The sequence below is a fragment of the Tricharina praecox genome, assembly GCF_024521635.1.
Source record: "Tricharina praecox strain CBS 144465 chromosome Unknown BZA05scaffold_23, whole genome shotgun sequence".
NCBI lineage: Eukaryota > Fungi > Ascomycota > Pezizomycetes > Pezizales > Pyronemataceae > Tricharina > Tricharina praecox.
This window is the reverse complement of record NW_026250425.1, coordinates 64401-89678: the sequence shown is the minus strand read 5'-3', so window position 1 is coordinate 89678 and position 25278 is coordinate 64401. Positions and strand designations below refer to the sequence as shown.

The 25278-nt window shown below is 54.4% G+C and overlaps 7 protein-coding genes across 7 annotated transcripts; 6 read left to right on the top strand and 1 right to left on the bottom strand.

Annotated features, from left to right (window-relative positions):
* Positions 1–1523: 1523 nt before the first annotated feature.
* BZA05DRAFT_447311 (uncharacterized protein) lies at positions 1524–2240 on the bottom strand (the record flags this gene model as incomplete). The annotated part of the gene is made up of 1 exon (XM_051487148.1): positions 1524–2240. One exon carries the CDS (start codon positions 2238–2240, stop codon positions 1524–1526), a length of 717 nt encoding a protein of 238 aa, XP_051336871.1.
* Positions 2241–3772: 1532 nt separating this feature from the next.
* Positions 3773–5301, top strand: BZA05DRAFT_431251 (DHS-like NAD/FAD-binding domain-containing protein). Its single transcript, XM_051486180.1, has 2 exons — positions 3773–3975; positions 4041–5301. The coding sequence occupies exons 1-2, from the start codon at positions 3850–3852 to the stop codon at positions 4998–5000; spliced, it is 1086 nt and encodes a 361-aa protein (XP_051336870.1). The 5' UTR covers positions 3773–3849; the 3' UTR covers positions 5001–5301.
* A 3090-nt stretch (positions 5302–8391) lies between these two features.
* BZA05DRAFT_406224 (glycoside hydrolase superfamily) lies at positions 8392–9947 on the top strand. The gene is made up of 4 exons (XM_051484489.1): positions 8392–8680; positions 8744–8757; positions 8844–8971; positions 9038–9947. The coding sequence occupies exons 1-4, from the start codon at positions 8497–8499 to the stop codon at positions 9789–9791; spliced, it is 1080 nt and encodes a 359-aa protein (XP_051336869.1). The 5' UTR covers positions 8392–8496; the 3' UTR covers positions 9792–9947.
* Positions 9948–10672: 725 nt separating this feature from the next.
* Positions 10673–11099, top strand: BZA05DRAFT_447308 (uncharacterized protein; the record flags this gene model as incomplete). Its single annotated transcript, XM_051487147.1, has 3 exons — positions 10673–10747; positions 10812–10900; positions 10967–11099. The coding sequence occupies 3 exons, from the start codon at positions 10673–10675 to the stop codon at positions 11097–11099; spliced, it is 297 nt and encodes a 98-aa protein (XP_051336868.1).
* A 2113-nt stretch (positions 11100–13212) lies between these two features.
* Positions 13213–15370, top strand: BZA05DRAFT_438127 (uncharacterized protein; the record flags this gene model as incomplete). The annotated part of the gene is made up of 7 exons (XM_051486479.1): positions 13213–13667; positions 13745–14127; positions 14224–14348; positions 14398–14461; positions 14523–14606; positions 14640–14732; positions 14819–15370. The coding sequence occupies exons 1-7, from the start codon at positions 13385–13387 to the stop codon at positions 15368–15370; spliced, it is 1584 nt and encodes a 527-aa protein (XP_051336867.1). The 5' UTR covers positions 13213–13384.
* A 2687-nt stretch (positions 15371–18057) lies between these two features.
* Positions 18058–19712, top strand: BZA05DRAFT_132758 (uncharacterized protein). The gene is made up of 3 exons (XM_051478816.1): positions 18058–18156; positions 18261–18570; positions 18656–19712. The coding sequence occupies exons 2-3, from the start codon at positions 18300–18302 to the stop codon at positions 19597–19599; spliced, it is 1215 nt and encodes a 404-aa protein (XP_051336866.1). The 5' UTR covers positions 18058–18156; positions 18261–18299; the 3' UTR covers positions 19600–19712.
* On the top strand, positions 19514–20739 carry BZA05DRAFT_406211 (uncharacterized protein). Its single transcript, XM_051484488.1, has one exon. The coding sequence runs from the start codon at positions 19825–19827 to the stop codon at positions 20521–20523; it is 699 nt and encodes a 232-aa protein (XP_051336865.1). The 5' UTR covers positions 19514–19824; the 3' UTR covers positions 20524–20739.
* The last annotated feature ends 4539 nt before the right edge of the window (positions 20740–25278 follow it).

Here is a 25278-nt window from a genome sequence, read left to right as displayed (position 1 = left end):
CTGAAGTTCCACCGCCAACCTTGGGCCAACACCGTCACCAACCTTGAACCAATAGTTAATCCGGATCCTGGTCTGTGGTCGGCGGCGGTCGCTGGCGAACCGGGTATGTAGAGTACTATGCATCACGGATTCACGGTATCGTACCATCGCTACTCTAATCCGGGATTTGTCGTCGGCTTTATGTAAAGACCCCAAGTCTTTTTTTTCGAGCTCTTTTTTTAGCGTGCGTGCTTTCGCGCCTCGGGACAGGGGAGACGGGGGGGACAGGAGTTGGCGCTGGTGTGTAAGGCTGTGTGGTAATTCGAGCGCGACGAGCCCGAGGTGCGACGGGACTGGGCGGCGTGGGGGTCCAGATGGCTGGCGCGAGGGAGGGACTTGGAAAGGGAAGCTAGCTGGCTAACTAGGGCAGGCAGGCAGGCAGGCAGGCATAACTACGATGCGCATAGGTGGGTGGGCTGTCGCGACTCTCGTTCGTCGCGACGAATCGCAACGGCGGCGGCGGCGGTGGGGTGGTGGGGTGGGGTCACTGGGGTGGGGTGTTCTCGGTCGGGGGGCGATGGGGGTGGCGACTCGCGAGGCCGGGGGGCAGGGCGCTCGGCCAATGGGTACGGCCCCCTCCTCCTCTCGCTCGGCCACGCACCGGGCCGACATCAAAAAAAGATCTTCGGCCCACTCACACTCACACACACACTCGCGCGCAGCCGACGGGATGTGCCACGAGGTGTCACATCACATCACTCGCAACCGTTTCCGCATGCGGCCATCCAGATCCATCGGAAGCTTTCCATCGTAGATCTAGATCACGACCGGGCGGATCGCTTCGTTCGAGATTAGAGATTCGCTACCGGAAATTCGGTGCTGCCTCCTGGACGCTGGCGAACCAAGCTATTACCTGATAGTTACCCGCGCGGATGGGTTCCAGGGACACAGAGACAGGGCCAAGAAGAAGCGGGTGGGGCTATTACGTACTGGCATCGCTAGGAATAGGACTGGTGCTGGGTAACGGGCTTGGAGGTTGGAGGTTGGTTGTTCGTGTGAAGGGTTTTGTTTTTCTTTCTGCGAGGGAAGAGAGATGGATGAGAGAGGAAGGTTGGCTCGGGTAGGGCTGAGGAGTTGGGGGACGCGCACGATGGCAGGATGAGTACCGCACCGTTTCGGAGATGGGATGGGATGGGGATGGAGATGAGGATGGAGACGGGATGGAGATGGGGATGGAAACGGTCGTGCGGGCTTTTCCCACTCTGCCTATCCTGCTCCGTGGCAGAAGTTCGACATCTGGAATTGCCCACATTGACGACCAATCTCGTGATCGTCAGTGTCCAGCCACTACGGTATTCAACACCGGCGGCCGGCCCCCTACGCGGTACACGTCTACTTTCCGAACAAATCCAACCCGAATACACACATACATACATTCGCATCTGCTCCAGCTGCTGCGCCCGCCTCCAGAGTAAACTTACAGGACATATACAAGGCTCTGAAACTCACGTCGTCCCCATCAATATCGGCCTATACACCGCCAACTACGGAACCTCATTCAGCAGCAGCGCCACGACCGCCTGCGTGGCGGAACCCTCCATCAGCCACCCCCCGAACCTCGGCACCGCAGCATACAGCTCGTCGACGGGGTTCCACCCATTCTCATAGAACGCCCCGCTGGCAACCCACCTGCGGGCGAGCACCCACAGCAACCAGACAACTCGGCGGACGCGCGGGTACGAGCTGCTGTGTGCGCGGGTGTACTCGGCGACGAACGCGGCGACGGCGGTACCGATGGTGTACTGGAATCCGTAGCTGGTCACGGTGGTGTACGCCCGGCTGTGCAGGCCTCCGAGCAGGTGCCAGAACAACCCCGACGCCGTGGGGGCGGCGGGTTGGGGACCCCGGACGTAGCTCATCAGAATGTATATCGCGAAGGCGATAAATGCCATTTTGGCGGCGAGGAAGGTGAGCTGCACGATGGACAGCATGATTTCGAACGGCAGCGTGGTGATGTACCATAGCAGCCGCGGCGGGATGAGCAGGATGTATTTGACCGTCCCCAGGATGATCCGTCGGGCGTACCAGACGACCGTGATGAAGAGGTAGGAGATCGGTAACAGCAGGAGGGAGAGCAGGAGGGAGAGCAGGGCGTAGAGCAGGACGTAGAGTAGGACGTAGCTCGTGCCGGTCAGGCTGGAGCACAGAATCGTCCCCATCAGGGGAAGGACGAATTGGGATGTGGAGAGTATGGTATTCATCTTGTCCGTAGATGGGGAGTATATGGGCGCAAGGTGCTGACGGCAATAGATTCCGAGTTGTAGATGTATGGAGGGCAGCATTGGCTCATCATGAAGCCGGTTGGGCTCAGGCTGGTCGCGACTTCTAGGTCCGATGTTTTCGATAGTTTTGTGCTTGCTAGGTCGTCAACGGAAATCGAGAGTTGATATCTGTCTGTTCGTCGCGACCCGCGATTCTACGTCTTGCACGCAAATATCGATCGCATCTGGTGAAAATGGTAGCAGAAGCACTCAATGGCCTTCTCATGGAAGGCCAGTCCACGCAAGGCCAGTCCGTAAAAGAATGTTTTCTTGCCCTGAATATGGGGTGTCTGTGCTCCTACCGTTCCCTTTAGAGAAAGCTCTATGTACCACCACGGCCTGATGCTACGCCACGGCCTGATGCTACGCCGCTGCCTACCAACCAATTTTACAAAGGAAAACCATGCTCACACTCATTGTCCCCACACTCATTATCCACACACTCATTATCCACACACACATTACCCGCACCCTCCGTAAACGCAATACCCCGCCGGGCACTCCTGTTCGGTCCCGGATGCGTCACTCCCCTCTCCGGCTCCGGCTTCTTCTATCGTTGGGATTTTCTTCCCCACGTCCGTCGTCCTTAAGTATTCTAGCACTGCTTCTGAGCAGTGCTCATCTGCAACAGGTCTGCCATGCTCCATTTCCTTCTCTCCATTCCGGTCTCCTTTCTGATCTTCTCCCACAGCGCTACCTGTTGAACTCGCCATCTGTTGCAGTTCTTGAACAGGTGTTCCCTTCTCTGCTTGGAATATTGCACCACCAGCATTGGCTGCCGTCTCGCTGCTTGGTCCACTTCAGATGGATCGCCGTGAGGGTATATCCTGAAGTCAGCTGGTAGTACTGGGCGGCCAGCCGCTTCGGGACTCTCCCTGGAATTGGGTCGACTGTCTTCATCTTCCTCGGTAGTATGAACCTCCTATGTGTGATGCGCGTTGCTGACCATTATCTAGCTTCTCTCCATTTCTCATCACTTATCCGCCTCTTGAGGTGTGCGAGGGATGCCGGCAGAGGAAATTTCCGCCTTCCGCATTTATGGGTGTACCGGTGTCACTCCACTCGTCGCTCGTCGGGCTCAGACGCTGCCTGCTTCGTCCATACGTCTGCCATCTCATTTCCTTCGATTCAATCTGTGCTGGATACCACCGAATTTCGATCGGGCATTTGATACCAGGTCCTATCTCGGTTGGCTTTAGTCGTTTGATTGCGGCGGTCGAGTCTGTGAAGATGGTGACTCAACTCCAGTGCTCTAAGGATGGCATCACATTCAGCACCATACGCTTCCTGGTTGAACCTCGTATGGACTCGGTGTCCTTTCCACTGCTGGTGAGTTTTCCACAGCCATCTCAATGGTCGGCTTGGGTATCTTCAGAGTGAGATTGTGTGGTCAAGAGCTTCCACGTGATGTCGGCTTGCTAATCACGACTAGTATGATGACCAACGCGCTACCAACCCCGCCATCCTCGCCAAACCGCATCGCCGCATCACGACAAGCCACCAACGCTACACCCTCTGCTCCTTACTCACCCACTCTTCAGACGCCAACATGGGACAGGAACAGTCGGCAGAGCCCTTCGACCAGTCGATTCCCCCAACAAAGCTTCTGCGACGTGATCTCCTCGCCGTCGCCGAGTACATCAAGTCAGGCCAATGCAAAAAAGTCGTGTTCATGGTATGTACCTAGTCTTCGCTCCTCCCCTGACCTCCGTAGGACGCGGATTGACCTCGACCCTCCAGGTCGGTGCGGGAATCTCCACTGCCGCGGGAATCCCCGACTTCCGCAGTCCTGAAACCGGCCTCTACAGCAACCTCGCGCGCCTCGACCTCCCCCGTCCCGAGGCCGTCTTCGACATCAGCTATTTCCGCGAGGACCCACGGCCCTTCTACGCGCTCGCGCAGGAGCTATGGCCCGGAAAATTCAAGCCGACGCTGACACACGTATTCATGAGGATGTTTGCGGACCGGGGACTACTCCTCCGCTGCTTCACGCAAAACATTGACACACTCGAGCTCGCGGCGGGAATCCCACAGGACAAGATCGTCTTTTCGCACGGTAGTTTCGCGGGCCAGCATTGTATCGACTGTAAGGAGGAGTTCGATCGCACCGAGCTGGAGGAGCACGTCAAGATCGGCAAGCCGGCGTTCTGTGCGTGCGGCGGTCTGGTGAAACCGGATATCACCTTCTTTGGCGAGGCGCTGCCGGCGGATTTCCACAATAGCTTGCATCTGCTCGACTCGGCGGATCTGGCCATCGTCATGGGCAGCTCCCTGTCTGTCTATCCGTTTGCGTCGCTGCCCCAGAGGATCGACGAGACTGTGCCGAGAGTGCTGATGAACATGGAGAAAGTGGGAGAGATTGGAACTCGGCGCGACGATGTGGTCTGGTTGGGCGAGTGCGATGATGGTATCAGGGAGTTGGCTGAGGAATTGGGCTGGTGGGAGGAGATGGAGGAGGTCTGGAAGGGGCTGAGGGGGGATGTCGGCTTGGAGACGCCGGTGGCTCTCTCGGAGGACACTCTCGAAGCCGAAGTTACCAAGCTTACCGACGACGTGGAGAAGAGCCTGAGGGTCGCGGATGAGCACACAAAATGGGTCGTCAAGGGCCTCGACAAGGAGAAGACACCGAGTGCCGCCGCCGTTGACGTTACCCAAGTCGAGACGCACGCTTTCCCAAAAGCGGAGCCGGAGAAGGAATGAGCTCTGTTCTCCCGCCATACGAGCCGGATCAACAGATGGAGAGAGATGCCCACCGAGGAGAAAACCCATGTATGTAGATCGCATTCGAATGGATAGAGATACAGGGGCGTATATGGCCGGGGCATGTGCGATCGCATCACCCGATGATTTTTTCTTGTTTTGTTTAATTAGCTAGGCGTGCTGATGCCTGTGTGTACATTTTCTTCGCATTTGTTGTCGGTTACTCCTTGCGAGGAGTGGATTCTTGTACTTGTCAAGGAGTTGGATTATGAGCCATGAATAAAGGACTGTTTATCCTGTGCATCGAAGTATGTATCGGCGTCAATGGGTACGTTTGTCATCACTTGTCGGCGGAATGAATCAGAAAAATTCTATATGTCGCCGCGATAGTTCGAGATATGCAGCTTTAGAGCCCACTATCACTCGGCCCCCATGATCGATGAGCTGAATACTAGAGCCTGCAAGTGGTTATTACGGAAAGCGCTCACCATCCAATTATAACTACATTCTCATCGCACGCACTCGCGTTTGTGATAGCAGCATCCTATTTTGCCTGCCAGGCGGTTTCACATGGCGCGGGACTTGGAGTAGGTATCTAAGAGTCAATTGTGAAATTCTTCATCACGGACGTCGCTGTTCAGGAACCCGATGCCCAGTTCCTCTTAACCATTACCATCACTTGAAAATGCACGGCTCTTGTCCCAGTGTCGGTATCGGCGTCGAACCTTGTTTCCGCCAGTAGTACGTACGTACGTACGTACGGCGTGCTTTCGTTCAGAAATCAGGAGTGAAGCCTGGTTGGTTTGATGAAGCAGTTGAACTGAGTAGTCTTCCGCTGTCTATTCCGGGGCTAAGGGGTGCTGTGCTCGACCGCTCAGCCAGTGCGGGGGGGTTCCACCGTCCAAGAGAAATAGCTGCTTCCGAGTACCGGTATCGCAGACCTACCCTGGAAGGCCTACGCTTTGTTACCGGGAACGATCGCAAGTCGATTCCAATTTTCAAGCAGATGTTGATTCGAGGCGAATCGAAGAAAACGAGTGACCCAGGATGATTGCGCGGATAGGTATGTCGGTAGGAGTTCGTCTTTCGCGAGTCTGGGTGGCGGGTGAATAGCGCTGGAAGTTGGGAGCGATTTCTTCGTGAGGAGATTTCAAGACTGGAAAGAAACCTTCATCCTGTTGGGTTGATAACATTGAATGGCAGCTCGAGACTGAGACTGGGAGACTTCCGCCCAGTTCCGGCTGCAGCATGAGTTCATCTTACGGGAAGTCTGGGTGGCCAATAACCTTGGAAGTTGGAAACCCCTTCGTTGTGGGGGATTCCAAGGCATGAAAGAAACCTCCATCCTGTTGAGTTGATAACCTTGAATGGCAGCTCGAGACTGCGAGTCTTCCGCTCAGTTCCGGCTGCAGCATCCAGCGTCCAGCGTTCCTCACCCGGAACGGACAAATCCAAGACTATTCACAATATCGGTATTCCCGCGCACACACTTTCACCATCTACCAAATCTGGGAGCTACCTACATATCCCTAAAACTTCAGTCGGCAGTGCCACGTGCATGCTGTGTCTGCCATGATCTACTAAGGTCGAATGCAATTATGAGTAAACAAAAAAAACCACGTGCCAGCCATTGAGCTCCGGAATCACGCCGTCTTCTGGAGTAGAATACGGTACCGGTGCCGCACGGTTAAATTCACTAATGGTGCTTATACTATGCTAGTGCCTGACTCACGACATCGACAAGGTGCTATACTAGTAATATTAGTTGGCATATAGTTGTTTGAATTACCTAGGTACTCCTGCGGCGTTTACGCCGGCCAAGGCGCATACCTGCCCCACAGATGAAATAGACTTATCGCTTGAGCCGCGTCCGACCGTTGAAGCCGACACCGTAGGTGAGTGGGTGATGATGCATGATGACAACTTCCCACTCTATGTAGGGAGGCTTGGAACGTGGCTCGTCTACTATATCGGCCCGTCATCGCCGGGTGCAACTGGAAAACCGCCCCGCACGGGGGCTGTGTCGGCTGCGTCGGCTATTCGCACTGACAGTTTGGGAAGCATGAACTCCGAGGGCCAACCGTCAAGCCTTGCCATGGCCCAAACAACTGAAATAGGTACTCAACGCTCACTACCTAGATAGTCCTGCCATGGCCTTGGAACATAGCTCAGCATTCGCCTTGGAAAAAAAGCTAGTATTCCGATTACATGATATGTAGCGCAGCGCGGCGCCTTCCGGCGTCGGAACCCGATATCCGGGCAGAGGCCATGTCTACATTGTACAGGATTGACCTCATCCGGGCAACCCCGTGGAGCACATCACGAACCGCGGTGCTGGATAGAGCGGTTCCGCCTGTTCCAAGCTCGTGGACAGTCGACAGCACTAGTTGGCTGTCGTAACTAGTCTGGTACATAACACCAATCAACCGCCCAGTAACAATGCAGTTGCTAGCGCCCAGTCATTCTGGGAAATTGCTTGGAGCTAAGAGCTTTGCCGCCGTTATTGCGGGGTTGTGACTTGTCCACCCACCTCCGCGCTGTATGCTTAAGGGGTTACTGTAAGTCAGAACCCAAAAGATTTTCTACGATAGATCCCCGGATCGCCGAGAATACATACTTCGTACCTAGCCCATGGTTACCACGGCCGCGGGATAAGATGGTATCTAAAACACTGCTCACTTGGTCTCTTGGGAACAATTGTGTGTTTCTACCGTAAACTTTCGTATGTACCGTTGTACTTGGGTATACCTATCCAAACTTCAGTTCAGGACACAAAGCAAGGGGGAAAGGGAGTACCTGCAACGGGGTGCCTGAACTTTGAAGTCAACACCCTGCATAAATGCTGCTCTAGATCTGTTCCCGACAACACGTGATACCAGCAGACGCTGTCTCTTTAAAGACCCGGTCGTGAGTCACTGTCAAGACTTTAACCGAGTAGTCGACTCGAATGATGTGCCTGACTAGACAGTTAACGGCAAGTGGGGAAACAATGCGGAAGTTCCCAACGAGAGATCTCAGCAGCGTCCTTCACTTTGACAAGATGGCGGACTGCACTCGTGGGTGACGAGAGGAACAATCAGTTGGTTAGCCGGATACTATTGATCGGTACACGGGTGCCGAGAGGATAAGGAGGAGGCGGAGGAGAAAGAGGAGGAGAAGGAGGAGAATACGATGTTAGTTAACTACGCCTGTCCTGTTCGAGGCATTGGATCTCTCTCGAAGCTCTGTGGGACGGGACCGAAAGGGGGACAGTTGTCCCCATTGGTCTTAGCCACAGCCATGTGGGAAGGGGAAAGGCCCAAAATTGCTTTTTCTTCCACTGGATCCAACATGTCGTGAAGATCCATAAAGTTCGGGGTATTCCTCGAGACGATGCAGTGGCATCTCTGCATCAACATCGATCCAACAGTCCGTCCGTCGGACTCCCACGCTCATTTTTCAGTGCGCACACACCGGTTTCGTTGGCAAAGCCGTCTTTACTGTCTTTCCCCCAGTCATGCGATCCACTCTCTCGACACTCATATGCGTGGTGGCCGCCGCTCTTTTCGTAACCACCGCCAATGCCGCCTTCGACTTGACCAAACGGAACAACCTGGTGCTCTACTGGGGACAGAATGCCCATGGCTCCTACGACAGCACCCCCGAGAAGCAGCAACAAGATCTGCTGACATACTGCATGGGTCAGTGCAGCCGTGATCTCCACATTGTCGTGTCAGGAACCGAGCTGATCTGAGACATACTAGACACGAATGTGGATGTGAGTTCGAATTTCAGGGCTGAAGCCGCCGCCACCTCGCTTGTAATGAACGATTCAACTGACCCGAGTACTTGCGCACCTTACAGCTCATCTCGGTTGGATTTCTGAACACTTGGAACGGTACCGGCAATCAGCCAATCGTCAACTTTGCCAATGCGTGTACCGGCTACCAGATGTTTCCCGGCACCGAGCTGCTCTGGTGTCCTACCATCTCGTAAGCAATCATCGCTCGTCCTCACACGAGGGGTGGGGGAGGCTCCAATGCTTACGGTTCGTGCAGCGCGGATATCCGGGCGTGCCAGGCCATGGGCAAAAAGATCCTCATCTCGATCGGCGGTAGTACCGCGACATACGAGGGCTTCGAAACCGCAGCGCAAGCCGACGCCTTCGCCTACCAGATCTGGAACATGTTCGGGCGTGGCTGGTCGTACTACCGACCGTTCGGCGAAGCGATTGTCGACGGCTTCGACCTGGACATCGAGACGCTTCCCGCGCTCTTCTACGAAAAGTTCGCGTACCGCCTCCGCGTGCTCTTCGAAGCCGACAAGACGAGGAAGTACATCATGACGGCGGCGCCGCAGTGCATGAACCCCGACCAGCACCTTGAGAGCGCGCTCAGCAAGGTCGCCTTCGACGCCGTCTTCGTCCAGTTCTATAACAACCCGTCGTGCGCCGCATCCGCGTGGAAGACGAAAGGCCAGCCCCAGCTTACGAACGCCGGCTTCAACTTCGGCATGTGGAATAACTGGGTCGCTACCAACAGTAAGAACAAGAACTTGAAGGTGTTTATGACTCTCGCTGGAGGCGGTAAGGTCGCACCTGCCGGCGGTTACGTTTCCAAAGCCGTGGCCGCGAGCATCATTGCCGACCTGGCGAGATTCCCGACGTTCGGTGGTGTGGCCATGTGGGATGCTAGTGAGGCTTGGGTCAATGCGGGATACGTTGCTGCTGTTAAAGATGCGCTCAATAAGCTGCCCGCTATGGTCAAGAGGAGGAACTTCTTTGGGATGTGGCCGACATCGGCGATGTTGTAAATTTTGGTTGAATCTTTGGTGGACGAGTGGTAAAAATGGGGTTCAGTGAGAGCAATATAAGTAAATACGGGTCGTGCTTCTACTATATTTATGTACAAATCTATGCTGGACGAAGAAATCAAACTTACATCATAATCAAAGACGTCTATTTATGGGAGCATGAGTGATCATAACTCTACGATAACTGGGTAATGGGACTTTCAAAGACATGCGCAAGGCTAATATCGGTTCCAGAGATAAAGCTTCCCTAGGAAACGAGTGATAAATCGTAGACCTCCTCCGGCTTCACACATCGACACTCGACACTCGTCCATCCACACCAAAAACGGCTGGTTCAATTCACCGGCAAAGAGAAACAAAAGCGTCGAGTACTTGAAAATCCGACTCCCATCTAGTCTGACTAATCACCTGTCGTCCGTCAAGCTTGGTAACTACCTAGAATTGTTCTGTCCCCACCGCGATGCAGTCCACGGCGTGCTGAGGTGGAATACCTATTCTCGCTAGCAGTACATGCTTTTCTACGTACCTATTCTACGCTTGTTTCTACGTAAAGAGTTGCGAATTCAACTCTAATCGCGGTGGACACAACCTGAACCGATTGATGGTAGCGGCGAGGGATCGTACGGCAGTAGTCACGTGGGGTCGTTTGGATGTTGAAAATATATATGGCACGCGAAACGGTAGAGGAAGGGATACTGAGGAGCGATTGAGAGTAGGATACACATCAGATGACGATTCGACGTACCATTGACCGTGATGTGAGGCCTCAAAAGTACCACATCCTTTAGAACACCTATAAATACCAGCTCTCCGGCTCCCACTCTCTCCCTTCTTTCTACATCCACCACCCCAAGCACTTTCTCGTCCTGCATTCACAAACAATGGTTGCACCTACCACTCCTGCCGCCAACGGGCACCTCCTCTGCGACCGTTCGACCATTAAGGCGCCGGTCAAGGTAAGATATTCACTCTTCCCACGCCACCATTTAATGCATCACCCACTCATTCGATTTTGCACAGCTTTCGCCAAGCTTCGTCCAGCGGAGGAGGGCCCGTCGCCCCAAGAAGGCCAGCCCTCGGCCAATGGGGGCGAAGGTGGGCAAGACCCGGTGTGCGAAGGTACGTTCGTTCACGCTGATCCATCTCTGTATCTGTATCTCTAACAATGCACAAAGAGCCGCCGCTGCCACCACCACCACAATCACCACAACCACTACTACCGCCACAAAGGGCCGCTCCAAGAACCCGCCCAAGGCCACCAAGTACTGGATGGTCCTCTGTCCCGCCAGCGGGAGGAGAATCATCTAGGTGGCCGAGGGTGCGGAGGTGCCTGAGGACGCGATCTCTGTCGAGATCGTGGTCCCGGCCTCCCACCGGTTCTTGGACTGGCCCGAGGTTGCGCGGCTAAAGGTGAAGGGAGAGGGGAAGGGGTGGAACAAGAACAAGAACAAGAATAAAAGTATTTCTTTTCTTTCTAAGTCACACGTCTCGTGAACCGCCCGCAGTGTGCCGGTATTGTCATCTAGAATCACCCCCGAGTGTGCTTTCGCTATGTAGAACAGGGCGAGAGACGGCTCCTTTGCTAATACCCCTCCAGGCCAGTGATGGGGTTGAGAGGAGAGCACACATAGAGGAATGATGAGGTAGAGGCCGAGCGTCTATTCTGTAGATGATGATCAAAATAGAAGAAAACCCGCGGATGTCAGCTCAAGTTCCCCCTCCTCATTCACTAGTTGAACCCCTCATGCACCAACGTTGATGCCCACTATTAACCACATTCGCTTCCTCCCGCCGACAGCTCCTGCATCGCTCTGCCGCAGCGGGGGCTTCATCTGCCGATCACTCGTTCCCATTCTCAAGATGACGCCTTGGAAGTATTGGAATGTCTCGAAAGCTAGCAGAGAGGGGGGGTGTCGTTGGTATGAGTGAGGAGAAGTGCTCATTAAGTTTTCATACGGCGTGGCATTCCGGGGGCTGCATTAATGAATATTAGCCAGTGTGGGACACAGCCGGAACTGACGTCTTGACGACAGTTTTCTATCCTTGGCTGCGGACTTAGGATGGTCTTGCCGTCAAGATGTTATAATCAGCTGGGGAACTCGATGCTACCCTACCCCTATCGGGTTTGTTTTGATTGTACCGTTTCGTTTGTTTTGATCCCTTTTGTCGGACGGCACGGTGGTGATACGATCGGTGGAGGTAGCTCCGCCGTATCAGGTCTAGCGAGGGCGGCCAATTTTGGTCGCACCTGTTGTATTTAATCAGCGGGTCTGTCTTTCTATTTTCGGGTGGTCAGTCTGTCGTCTATTGGCCTATTGTCTGTTACCTGATTTGTTCAGCAGTCGCTGAGATCGCTTTCTTTAGTGTGGGACTTCCTGAATTATACAGGAACACTGTGGTAAGATGATCCACCAGACCCATTCCTGGAGTGCAGTAATTGACATTAATAATCCTGTGCAGAAATTAACCTGTCCGATTATCCGCAGAAATCTCCACTTCCTGCGAGCACTGTTGGCGGAATTGCCGCCACCGCGATGAGCCCTCCCGCGTTGCTGGCTACAGCCTACGTTCGAACTTTGCAATTGTAAAGTAAATAGTGGGACGGCGTATGCAGCAGCAGGCAGTGTTGATCCTGGTGATGGGGCCTCGTCAGTGTCTTCACTCGTATTTGAGGGTGCACATTCCGGTTTTCAGTTCTGAACCATGAATCTGAATGACAACCCGAGACAGAAGCTAATCTTTCGTTTGCAGAAACCAATGGTTTGCGTTTAGCCGAGCCAACTCAGGGAATTATGGTTGTGCTTCTAGCAAAGTCCTCATCTAACTCTGACCTGTGAAAGCAGAGCAGTAGGGGGTGGCGCGTTGCGAACAAGCGGGTAGATCCGCAGATCCGTCGAATCCGCTGGCCAGACCCCAGGGGTCCTCAGTGTGCGTGGCGGAGTAGGGGGACTGGTGTAAGAAATCGACAGGCTGGGTGGAGGTTTGCACCTCCGTCGTCACGCATATAGAGAGGCGATGGGTATCCTTGGAAGTGGGTACTGAACCAGCATCCCCGTGGCCTTGCGGCCATGTGGATTGGAAAGTGATATCGCTCTTCAAGGCCGATTAGTGACCGGTTCACGGCAAACCGCCGGAGAGAAGCACTCCAGAGAGCTTCGGGAAATATTGCTTGCATCTACCAAGTTATTCGTATCTGAATCTTCCGCACAGGGCCCTCACTCGGATAGGCATCTTCGTGAGTCACGCCACATCGCACTCGGATAGTTGGCAGGCATCATTGCAAATACACCTGACCGAAATATCCTACTATATCGAATTCACCCCGACGATATTCAATCTATCTATCAGCTGTGTGGGGGCTCGTTGTCACACATACCGAGATTTCCAGATCTGCGCCTAGGCAAATTGAAGAATCCAGATCCCGCTAAAACCCCATTGGCACAGGAGATACGCCCTCCCTGCTAATCGGTGTGCGAACGCATGGACCGGCGTCAATCCGGTGGTTAGTAGCGGTTGATATCTCCGATCTCGCAGCCCCTTTACCGGCCCTCGTTCGAATCAAGCTTTGCACAAACCACGCCCAGCATTTCACAATGTCTAGCACTCTCCGCCATCTTCGTATCCTATCCCTACTCCTCCTCTTCGCTTCATGTACTATCACCACATATGGCATGCCTTTGGCGCAAGAAGTTGATTCCGGCGTGACAACGGTAACGATTGCAACCGTCACTGTGCAGCAAACCCCATCTGGTTCCTGGATATGGGTTCCCGCTGCTAGTACCACGGCTAGCATTGTCGGATATGTACCGAACCCCAAAACACGCGGTACCATTGGGATCCTCTTGAGTTGCGTCCTGACCTTATTCCTATGCATCTGTGAGTACCTACACTGCTTCCACCGGGCGTCACTGGCTATACAGATTGCTGACCGTGGATCGCTCTAAACCATCTAGGGACCACCGTCGCTGTCAATATCGAGCCGGTTATCGAACTCGACAAGAACGCAGGATGGATCGCAAAGATCGATCACTTCTTGGCCAAGCGGCCGATAAGGAAGCTCGCCTGGAGTATCGCAAGCCTCATGGCGCCCGAAGTCACAATGTCCATCGCCGCTTTCGAGAGATGCTCCGTGAAGCTGCTCCGTGCGGAGCTTGAGAAACGTGTGGCTAAACATGTGGAGGAGAAACGGATGGTCAATAACGGCGGCATGCAGATAGCTAATATGGACAACGTAAACAACGACGGACGGAAGGCCTACAACGGTGACAGCAAGAAGGTCGACGGTATAAATAGCGCAAGCAACGACAGACGGAAAGCCGACCACGACAACATGAAGGTTGACGATATAGACGACGAAACGAATAGAGACGGAAGGACGACGAGAAACGGAAGGCTGATTATTGGAAAGACTTGATGCTCTCGTATTATGCAGTTATGGGATGATTCAGGGTTATCTACGACCCGAATCATACCCATCCGGACGGAGTGGTCCCTGCGCAAGAGGGCCAATGGGAGGAGCCAAGAACCGAGCCGGAGCAATCGAGCGCGGCTGTGGCGGTAAAATCGGTGATCAGGGATGATGGCAATGAGAATGTGCAAACAACAGCGATCCTCAGAAACCAGGTTGTAAATGCCAGATCAGAGCCTTGTCGAGGGAAAAGATGCGCGTGGTATGCTCGGAATGACACGGGTGTGTCCGCCGGCACACTCACCCCGCACGGCGTTCTCTAGATGGCAAGGAGGGGATGGCTACCAACTGTCTCCCCGGACTTTGTGAAGGACAAGTCCAAGGTCAATGCTCTGGCAAAGGCCTTGGTGTGTTTCCAGGCTGCATGGATGATAGTCCAGGCGATTGGACGAGTGAAATATAAGATTCCCATGACCTTGCTCGAAATCCACACAGTCTTGCACGCTCTATGTGCCGGGACGATGTATCTCACTGTAAGTTGCTTCCTCCCTGGGAAATATGGGCAATTGTTTGCTTCGTCCTTCGAAAGGATACGCATGGCTAACGGAAGTTGCGACAGTGGTGGGACAAGCCTGTCGACATTGACCTCCCGACCGAAATCTACCTCAATAACGAGCAATTCAAAGCTCTAAAGAACGCCTCGGACGACGCCGCCGGAGAACCTAACCCCACCAATCCTTTCTCGGAAGGAAGGCTCGGTAAGGATAGCAAAGGTGCGCCAGACAACCAGTACGTGACTTCACGTGCCGGGCTGGGAATTCTCATGTACCGGCAGCTCTCGGACGGAAAGAACGTCTTTACGAGCATCGCGACTCTCGGAGACGCATTCGACCGGATCATCAAGGGCAAAGCAAACATCATATGGGAGACTGTTTTCCTGAGCACCGTGGGGCTCCTCTACGGCGGCCTGCACCTGGCATCTTGGGACAACCATTTCGAGAGCAGGTTCGAGGAGCAGGCGTGGAAGGCGTGCGCTGTCAATACCGCTGTGGCGCTTCTGGGCTTCGTGCTGGAATTGTGTATCGGGAATCTCATGAGCTCCTATAATCCCGAGAAGCCGGCAGTCAATCCCGCACGGCCAGAAACCAACCAACGAGCAGATATCGCGTAGCGGACTCCCCTCCCCGCTGATGTCGAAAAGAACACCGCCGAGAGCCAGACCTCGCCTCCATCACCACCACCAGATGGCAGCCGTCCGGAATCCGATGCTCGCCAGCCGGCGGGGTCGGGTGCCGCGACAGCCCGAGCTCGACTTACAATGCGGTGGTCTTGAAAGCTCTACAAGCTCTTTGCTGCGATCACAGTTTACCTTGGCTCCGTCATTGTTATCTTCGCTAGGTGCTTCCTCCTGGTTGAGTCGTTCATTTCGCTGAGGGGGCAGCCCCACGCGGTCTACGACACAATACCGTGGATTGAATCGATACCACATGTGGGATGAGAGGCCGCGGGTGGATGAGGTTTATTTTGCGGGGTTTGGCACGGTCGGGGGAGGTGGATTCAATGTCGGGCTGCAGCACATGGAGGATAGATGGAGGGTCTGATAAGATAGGAGGAGGAGAGGCAACCTAGTCGGATTGGCGGATCCGTATGGTGGTGATAGCTGGACTAGCCGGATCAGGTGGTACCGAACGTTGTAGGCAGTGGAATTAGATGGCTCTTCGAAGCTGAATAGAACCTCAACTTCTCCATCATTCTTCATTTTCGCCGTTCCCTTTGCCGAGCTACGTTAGTGGTAGCAACACCTTTCTCTCCGATCGTGAGCACCCACCAGACGAACTGACGGCCATTCCATCGTCAACGGGTCAAACTGCTCCATCCCAACCCTCGTCAATGGGCCGAGCCCGAGCAAATCTTAAAAACAGAAGGAAACTATTGTCAAATCTCGCGAATATGAGAGAGACAATGCTCGGTTCTTGAAGCCGGCAGCTCAGCAGTCCGCTACCGCACTACCTTGCAGTCATCAGAAAACACATCCCTGACTTCCCCATACTCTCAATGCCACCTTCCTCTTCCTCTTCTACGGCATTCTTCATTTCACCATTCCCTCCGTTGCCGGGCTGCATACGTCAAGCGACCGTTAGTTTGCGAAGAGGCGTCACCCAAGCCGCTAGTTTGACGTGACGTCATCCATCTGATCCGCAACTACATGACCCCTCCACGAACCTGCGTACATAGTTAGAGCCTCAATCTCGCCCGCTGACAGATCATCAAGCACCTAACTACGGGAGGAAACTTTCCCTTTCCATTCGCCTATCGGAAATCCGCGCTGACACCGTGGGTTAGGCTCTAGTTATACGTGCGGAGCAGCTACCTACTCCCGTGGAGGACCCACAGTTTGGCTGGCTGTCTGCAGAGACGCACCAAGGAGTGTGGGGCCGGTATAGAACGAGCGAGCGAGCGGTATCGTCGAATGCCGTCCATTCACCCCGCTCGACACGCTCTAGCACGCGACTCAGCTCTTAACTTCCTACACACGAGAACTGGTTACTGGTTTTGGAATTGCCGCGGCCTGGCGGTCACCACGATGCGGCAGGCGGCATCTGAGAAGCCGGCTTCTCGTACGTGCATACTATCTTTGCGGGCCACGTTTGATCTACCGGTACTCTACTACTACCGGTGACTACTACCGTAGGAGACAGCCGTCGAGTGGTGGGGGGTAGGATGCGCGATGGGGCCGCAGCAGACCGCAGTGCGCGTGGTGATGTCTACGAATACCGGTACGCATCCGAGTTGGAGACTTCCACTCACTGGCCTCATTGAATGGAACGTGCATTCGCCGCTTCTCGGCCCCCCACATGTGACATAGGTACTTCGAAGACCTACGGGCCACGGCGGCTTGTGCTTCTAGGCAAACCCCTCGCCCCGCCTTTGTCCTGCGGACGGGGGAGCGGAAGACAGCCGGGGAAGCTGTGGCGTATGGCGCACGACGACGACCCGTCGCCGATGAGAAATTACGAGCCATCGCCTTGGAGATCGAGCGAATCGGGTCGGTTTTATCGCGATTAACGCGTGGGCGGCCATTGTGGAATATCTCCAATAGGTAGAACCATAGAAGTGCTTCTAGAGATACTCTAGTCCCATCAGGACATTTTATCAGGCTACTCTGATTGGTATGAAGTGAGCCACGACAAATACCTGTCGGATGAAGGACAAATAAAGTCGCAGACTGGACTCTGGGTTTCTCGGGTCCTACATGTTCTTTGCTGAGCGCAAACCCCGTGAATTGGAATCTCCTTATTCGACAATGTCAGTATCCACTACAGAGTGGGAAACTAGCACTACCCACCTCTAACCTGGCAATTATTATGCGAAGGGACGGGGCCGGTAGATTCGCGGCCAGTGTGTATGTGTCTGTAATGCAGCTGGTTGGACACCAGGACTACTGATAATCGATGTTCACGCCGTGAGGCATGCATGCAAGCGACAGGCATGCCACTATCGGCCATTCGTACGGACAGCTGAGAGTGAGCTGTCCGCAGGATTCCTTTTTCTGCATGCGTGGGGAGGTATGTAGGGACGATGGGCTTTTGTACGGCGCGGTGGGTTGCGGCGGTCGGGGGACGGTCGAGTTACGGTGCGTGGGCCGATTGGCCGCAAATCTTCGACTGGCCATAAGCGAGAAACGACACCCAGCTAGAGGTCCCGGGCGACCGGTTGTTGGTAGTCATTGGATGGAAGGATTCACAGTTTCAGACGGGCTGACACATAGACCTGCAACAGCCAGCAAACGCGGCGACTCTCTACGGCTGCGGTTTTGGGACCAGCTGGCAGCTGCAGTAGCAGCCAGCGCAGGCGGTGGGACAGGTTCGATGCTCATTGAATCTGGAGGACCCGCATCCTGCATTCCTCGTATGCCACAACCTCGATACGACAAAGTCATTAGGACTTATATCATCAGTATGCCCAAGCCGCCTCAAGCTGCAGTGGCCACCCTACTTCGTCCGTCAAGCACCGTGTACCGTCGGTATTTCGTGGGCTCACTGATCTGCGGCCATCATCAGAACTTTTGTCCACCAAAATCGCCCGCACAATCGTTTACAATGCCTACCTTCCATCCTCTTCGTATCCTGCTACCGCTCCTGTCGTTATGCGCAATAACCGCGTACTGCATGCCGTTTGCCCAGCAGGGCGATGATTTCGTCGCTACTGTGACGGTAGCAACCGTCACGATACAGCCGACTCAGGCATCGCTCACCGCCGGCGCTGCTGAACCAACCGCAAAAGGGCTCTTGAGCTATCTGCCAGAACCGGACAGACGCGGCACCATGGACATCATCTTGAGTTGCGTTGTAACGCTATTCCTATGCATCTGTGAGTAATGGCACTGCTTCCACCCCGTCATAATCCCCTTCCGCCCCGGGGTCAAAACGAATTGTTGACACTACTCTATAATAAGGGACCACTGTCGCAATCAACATCGAGCCAGTCATCAAACCCGGCAAGGCCGGCTGGATCGCAGCGATCGACCGTCTCCTGGCCGACCGCTCGGTCCGGAAGGTGGGCTGGAGCCTTACCAGTCTCATGGTGCCCGAAGCAACAATGACGATCGCCGCATACGAGATGTGTACGGCGCGGCTGCTGCGTCGCGCGATGCAAAAGACTATGCAAGCGCGAGACGCCGCTGCCGGCGATCGAAAGGAGAGCGACGACCGGGGGCCCAAGTCCGAAGTCCGACAGCAGATCGATGTCAAGCAGAAGCCCGAGGATTGGATGGATCTGAAACTCCCGTTCTACGCCGTCATGGGCGGGTTCAGGGTTGTCTACCAGCATGATCGGGAGGATGCCCATGCTGAAGGCGCGGCGCCCGCACAGGAGGGCCAGCAGGAAGAACCGAGATTCGCTACTGAGCCGGAGGGTTCGCAGGCGGGGAATAATGCTTCGAGCGGTACGAACAGGAAACAGAAACACACGTGTACGGCCAACGGTACCTATGCGAAGAGCTGTAGTCGCCAGGCCGGGTTCTTGTCCAACATAAAGTACGGCACCAAGAAGAAGTGTCCCTGGTTCGTCAAAGATCTGTACACCGGGGAGTCCGCCGGCACACTCACGCCTCACGGTGTACTCTGGATGGCAGAGAGGGGCTGGCTGCCCCTCGTCTCCCCAGACTTTGTCGACGACAAGTCGAAGGTCGATGCTCTGGCAAAGATATTGGTGTGCTTCCAGGCTTTCTGGATGATAATGCAGGCGATCGGACGAGTGGCCGCAAATCAGCCCGTCACCTTGCTCGAACTCCACACGGTCCTGCACGTTGTGTGTGCTGGAACGATGTACACCACTGTATGTTTCACCGTTCGAACGGCAGATATTCGCGGTAGTATGTACTCGGAGGCACGTAGCTAACACGTTCCACAGTGGTTCAAGAAGCCGGTCGACATCGACCTCCCGACCGAAATCTTCCTCACCTACGAACAATTCGACGAGCTACGGCGGGCGAGCCAAGTCACCGACGACCTCGGCGACCCAAACCCGACCAATCCCTTCTCGCGGGGCAAGATCGGCACGGACCTGCATCCGGGCGAGCGCGACAGCAAATACGTGACGACGCGCGCCGGTCTCGGGAAGCTAATGTACCAGCAGCTGTCAAACGGGCGCAACGTATTCCTCAGCTTCACGGCGCTCGGCCGGGCCTTCGATCGGATCATCCGGGGCCGCGCGAACCTTGTGTGGGAGGGCGCCCTGCTCTGCACCGTCGGATTGATCTATGGCGGCGTCCATCTCGCAACCTGGAATAACTACTTCGTCTCCGCGTTTGAGCGCCACGCGTGGCGCGCTTGCTCCATCGTCACGGCGGTCGCGGTGCTGGGATTCGTCCTCGAGCTGTGCATTGGCGCGCTCATCAGGTTTATCGATCCAGAGACGTCGATTAAGCCGTTCACTTCGGAGTCGAAGACGCAGCGGCAGCCTCAGCCTTCCACCGGCCGCGAAAAGGTCGCGGGTAACGGTACGCAACAGTCCGCGCGCGAGCCCGTCGAGAAGAACGCCGAAATAATCGAGGCGACGACGCCGCACGAGCACGAGCACGACAGCGCGACAACCCCCGCGGCGAAGTCGGAGGCGGCAAGAAACGATCCGCGGAAACGTGATACGTGGTCCTGGAGGGCGTATAGGCTTGTCGTTGCGGTCACGGTGTTTTTTGGGTTCATCGTTGTCATGTTCACACGGTGCTTTCTCCTCGTTGAGTCGTTCATTGCGCTGAGGAAACAGCCTGATGGAGTTTATGATACGATTAATTGGGTCCAGACGGTGCCGCATGTGGCGAAGTAGGAGGGTTGAGCGAGGGGCTGGGCTGGCTTGCAGATCGGCAGATGATCGGGGTTTTGTTTGGTGGAGTCCGTTTCCGTTGGAGGTTTTCTTTCCTGTCCAGGAGTTTTCAAATCGCAATGTAACCAGAAGCTGCTGTAATCCGATCCTTCTCCACCTCGCAGGTTGAATTTTGCCGAGTTGGGCTTGTCGCTTCCTCGCGTGTAAGCGCAGTGGGATGGAACGTGCGTGGTTTGCTTGAGGGGCTAGGGAAATCATGTGATCGGTGCATATAAGTGTCACTCACGACTGATCGCTGTGCTGCGATCTCGGCCGCCACGCGCCCTATCTCAAGATGTCTCAGTGAAGGACTCTACATACAGCGACCACGACCGCGACTTTGTACGAACGTTTGTTCTGCATTTAACTAGAATATTGATGTGCTCACACGTGACATCTGCCTGGTTCCTCAGCCGGACGGAACTGGAATAGGTACATAAGTCCAGTCCGTCTGAAGATGTGTGCTGCACGGACTGATCCGGACTATGTAGTATACTGGCTTCGTGGTTCCCGCGCAGTCCTTCACGCGTCATCACTCGGGACGCGAGTGACTTGATATGCCTCCACGGCAGCGGCAAGTCACAAGCCTCAATAACGACTCTCAACGGCGATTTAGCTCCAAGCGCCGCGTGAGTCTCTTCCCGAGAGGCGTTTCTTCCCGAGAGGCCTCTCTCCCCTCTCTGCCCCTTTCCTCACTGTCTCCTCCCTCTTCTTCCGACGCACACAATCAATCGGACCCACCGGTCAACATAACTGTCGTGACGCCGCGAAGGTCATGTAATGTACCAGATAGTTATCTCAAGCTCGTAGCTGGCAGGCTTCCTTGTCATAGCTATTTTTTTTCGTGAATTGATGAAGATGACAACCTTTCTACCATGCGAGGGAGTGAGGTCGCTGGGCCAGCTCAGTCCACGTGAGGGCCTTGCAATCGCCGTCCGTCCGATGTGGCGCCTGATGCCTACCCATCCCGGGTTAAATATACCGGACGACCGCACAGCCCACCGCCCCATCTTCTAGTCTTGATCCATCTGCAATATTGCATTACCTCCTGTGTTGCTAGCGAGATTTGGGTTTCTCGTCGTACGTTTTGCTTCCTCCCTTCCCTCGACGCGCAGGGAGGGCTGAGGCCTGGGCGGAGAGCAATAGGGAACCGATATCGAGCTTATAACCAGCGGTCGGTGACGGCCAGGTGGAACCGGATATATAACTTGCTACGATTTACCAAGGTCGAAAGCAGTGATAATTGCACCAAAAAACGCCAGCAGCGGAAGGCGTGTCACGTGATACATCCGAGTGATATCGCGTGCCTTACCCGGCACGTCAAAAACAAAAACCATCCCCACCCCATCGGGTGGCTTGGAAACCCCAAGAGCTGTACGCAGGTCTGCACCCGGGCTCGAATCGGGAGCTTTTCCTCAACTCCCCTCGCCGATTGCGTGTCTCGACCACTGGACTACGCGGGGTTTTTTCCGTGCTGGAAATATGAATTCGATTCTCATAAATTGGTAGCCTGGTGGGTGTCCCGCGACCGAATTGCTCCGCCACAACGCCGTCTGCGTAGCGTACACAAGTAGGTAGAGCGCATCAACGGAAGAACACTAGGAAAAGATAGAATCCGCTTCCTTGTGGTGACAATTTTAAAACGTGATCTTGTACTCGATGTACATAACCGTCGGTGGTCTCAGACCCTCTACCATGTACTAGGTAGTTGGTAGGAAGCAGTTAGTCATCAGAGCCGGAGTAAACGGCGTTTGATCAACGCTGGGATGTGATTGCCTGTGGACTTCGCTCGGTACTCTGAGTAATCAGGCTGCCGCACGCTTTGTACGGCATCTAGATTCCATCGGGACCAACTACAACTGAAAAAACGCAGGGTTCGGAGAGCAGCCAAAGCCGACCGCATCGAAACCCAAATACGGCGTCGCAGCGGCATCGAAACGAGATCGGATATTGCTAAGTAGATTTCTACACCCTCGGAAGTGCCGCATTTGATTGAAGCAGAAGTGATGTAGGTATTCGTGTAGGTAGGTGCTGAGTGCCAGTACACTCGGTAAGATAAAAGATAAAAATAACACTTCTACCCGTAAACCCCAACATCCAGGTAGGTAGTCGATACCCGTAATCATTAGACACCATTCATTCACTCGTGCCATGTCATTCCGTCCGAATCCGTCTATCACCCATACTCCCTGGTCATCCTGGGGCTCTGGACGTCCAAAGCCGACCAATGGGACCCTAGGGTACAAGTAATGCGGCAATGTCGCATTTAAACTGAATGGGCACGCGTTAATCATTGGGCTCTAATCCGGCCAGAATAGGCTCTAATCCGGCCATATTCCGGCTCTACTCCGGCCCTACTTCGGCCATAATAGGGCTCTACTCCAGCCATAATCCGCCTCTATTCCGGCCATATTCCGCCTCTACTCCGGCCATAATAGGGCACAGTTGATCAACCGGCGTTGATAATACTTGGCTTTTAGGAGCTCATATGGCTGACCTAAACAATTATACGAGCCCAATCTGCTGCTTGAGATTGCTATGGTTCTAGCTACTGCTCCTCGCCCCATATGTATCCTCCAGGCTCCCCTCCACGCACTGAACCCCGCTTCTCCCCCTCTCTTCTCGTTCTCTCCGCTCTCTCCACTCTCCGCCCTTCACCCAGACACCTTAGCACACATTCAACAAGACCGACCTGCTCAATAGACAGTCTGTTAGTATCGGCAATGACAGTGAGGTGTCCGTAGCGAGGTAGGTTTAGGAGCACGATTATCAATACGTACCTGCTGTAGTAAGACTAGAGACTGTAAGAGAGTGAACAACGGTGGGGGGGGGGGGGGGGGGGTAGCTATCGACGACAGGAGGGAGCGAGAGGGGGAGCGAGAGGAAGACTCAGTGATGGAGGAGCTGTCAGTGAGAGGAGGATATGATGGAGGAGTTGTGGGCGTGGGGAGGAAGGGAAGGAGGAGCTATTGGCGAGATGAGGAGAGTAGAGGAAGAGAAGACGAGCTGTGGCGAGAGGAGGAAGTGATGGAGGAGCTGTCGGCGGGATGAAGCGAATGTGGTTAGTAGTGGGTATGACGGGGGGCATGGCGGGGGGGCACGCATGGCGGGGTTGGCCGAATATTGAGAAAATGTTTCATTTATAAATCGAAGCCTATTCATCACTCGAGCCGGAAGCCTAATGAGCGGTAACGCATCGTTTTACCAACGGTTACCCGAAGAGAGCGGTGGAGAGGCATTGCATTTACTGCCAATCGCCAGTTTACGCCTCAGGCTTCTTTCCATTCGACACATTGAGTGTTGACAGCCAAATTAAGTATAAGAGCCTAATTTCACTATTGCAAACTGGCCGCAATTACTACCAACCGCCTATTGACTCGGCTTCGCCCAATTTGATTATCGTGAGCTGGCCGCAATTACTACCAGCCACCTATTGACTCGGCTTCGCCCAAATAAAAATTGCAACTTGTCAAAACATGCCGGTTTATGAGCAGAAGCCTGAATTGCCAGTGCAAATGAGCCTCACTTTGTGCTAATAGCCAGTTTACAAGCAGACTCGCATTTACTTAAATGCGGCTTGCCACATTCCTTATACCCTAGGGGATCGGTGCAGCCGTGTCAGTGCAGTGCGTGTTGTCTTACGTCGGTCGTCGTCCGAACCCTGGCCCTAATTCGCTGTGGAGGATCAAAGTGAGCAGCCACTAGTAGGACAGGAAGTGAGTGAGGCACTGAGGCGCCTGCATACCTATCAATAACATTCCTAAACGAAATCGTTGACATAAAACGATGGTTAGCCAGTGATAGGCAAGATCATGGGGGCTAGACCACTGCAACAACTCCGTCTCGGACAAAGTATCTGTTTCATAGTGTATCTAGCGATGTATAGTTAAACAGAGTGTAAGCTTTTGTGTCTTACTGGTTCACGCAGGTGAGACTGGAGTGTAGCTTTTTGGCCTTCTCCGACGGTGACAGCGGCATTGGTACCAACTGCAGTATAGTTGCCGCACCCAGAGAAAGCGCTGGTACAAAAACCATGGCTTCTCGGACCTGGAGAGGCAGTTATCGGGAGACGGTATGTAGAAAATCGAATGGCGGGTCTGAACAAGAAACTTCACCATACGAAACCCCCAACGGAACGGAACAGAGGCTCCTTCATGGTAGCCGGTTACAGGGTGCATCGGCGGAGATCGACCGCTAGGTATGTACATATAATTAGCGAGCGGTACTAGCGGTCACCATTTATCTGTGGAGGGACCGCTCGGCGTTCACTGACAAGCATTCAACCACCCCGGTTTCGGGAAAGGCGAGAGGAACGAACGAGTCACCAATCTCGGTCAAGCCATACCGCCCCCGTCCCCCGCCCCGTGCGGACAGCTCTTTCTGTAATTGGTCTTTTGGTTTCTTCCCGACAGCTCCTCTTCCTGTGGGCACTGCTGGATGGAAGTACCACCGCCACGTAGGGCCCGGCATCTGAAGGATGGGAGAGGCGTGTCACCCTGCTATCATACTCACCGTGAAGGCTGAAGGTCACGTGAAACTCCATCGGTCGATAGCACGAACGACGCTAGACTCACGACAAACCGTTGGATGGAACAAGTCCAATAGCGACATGAGCAATGCCGGAATGGCCCGGATTCAATCATCAGACTGCAGAGGTGCAGTGGCCGGTGTCCACCCCTCCCCTCCCTCCGAACTTTCACTCTGATTGGAATTCAGTTC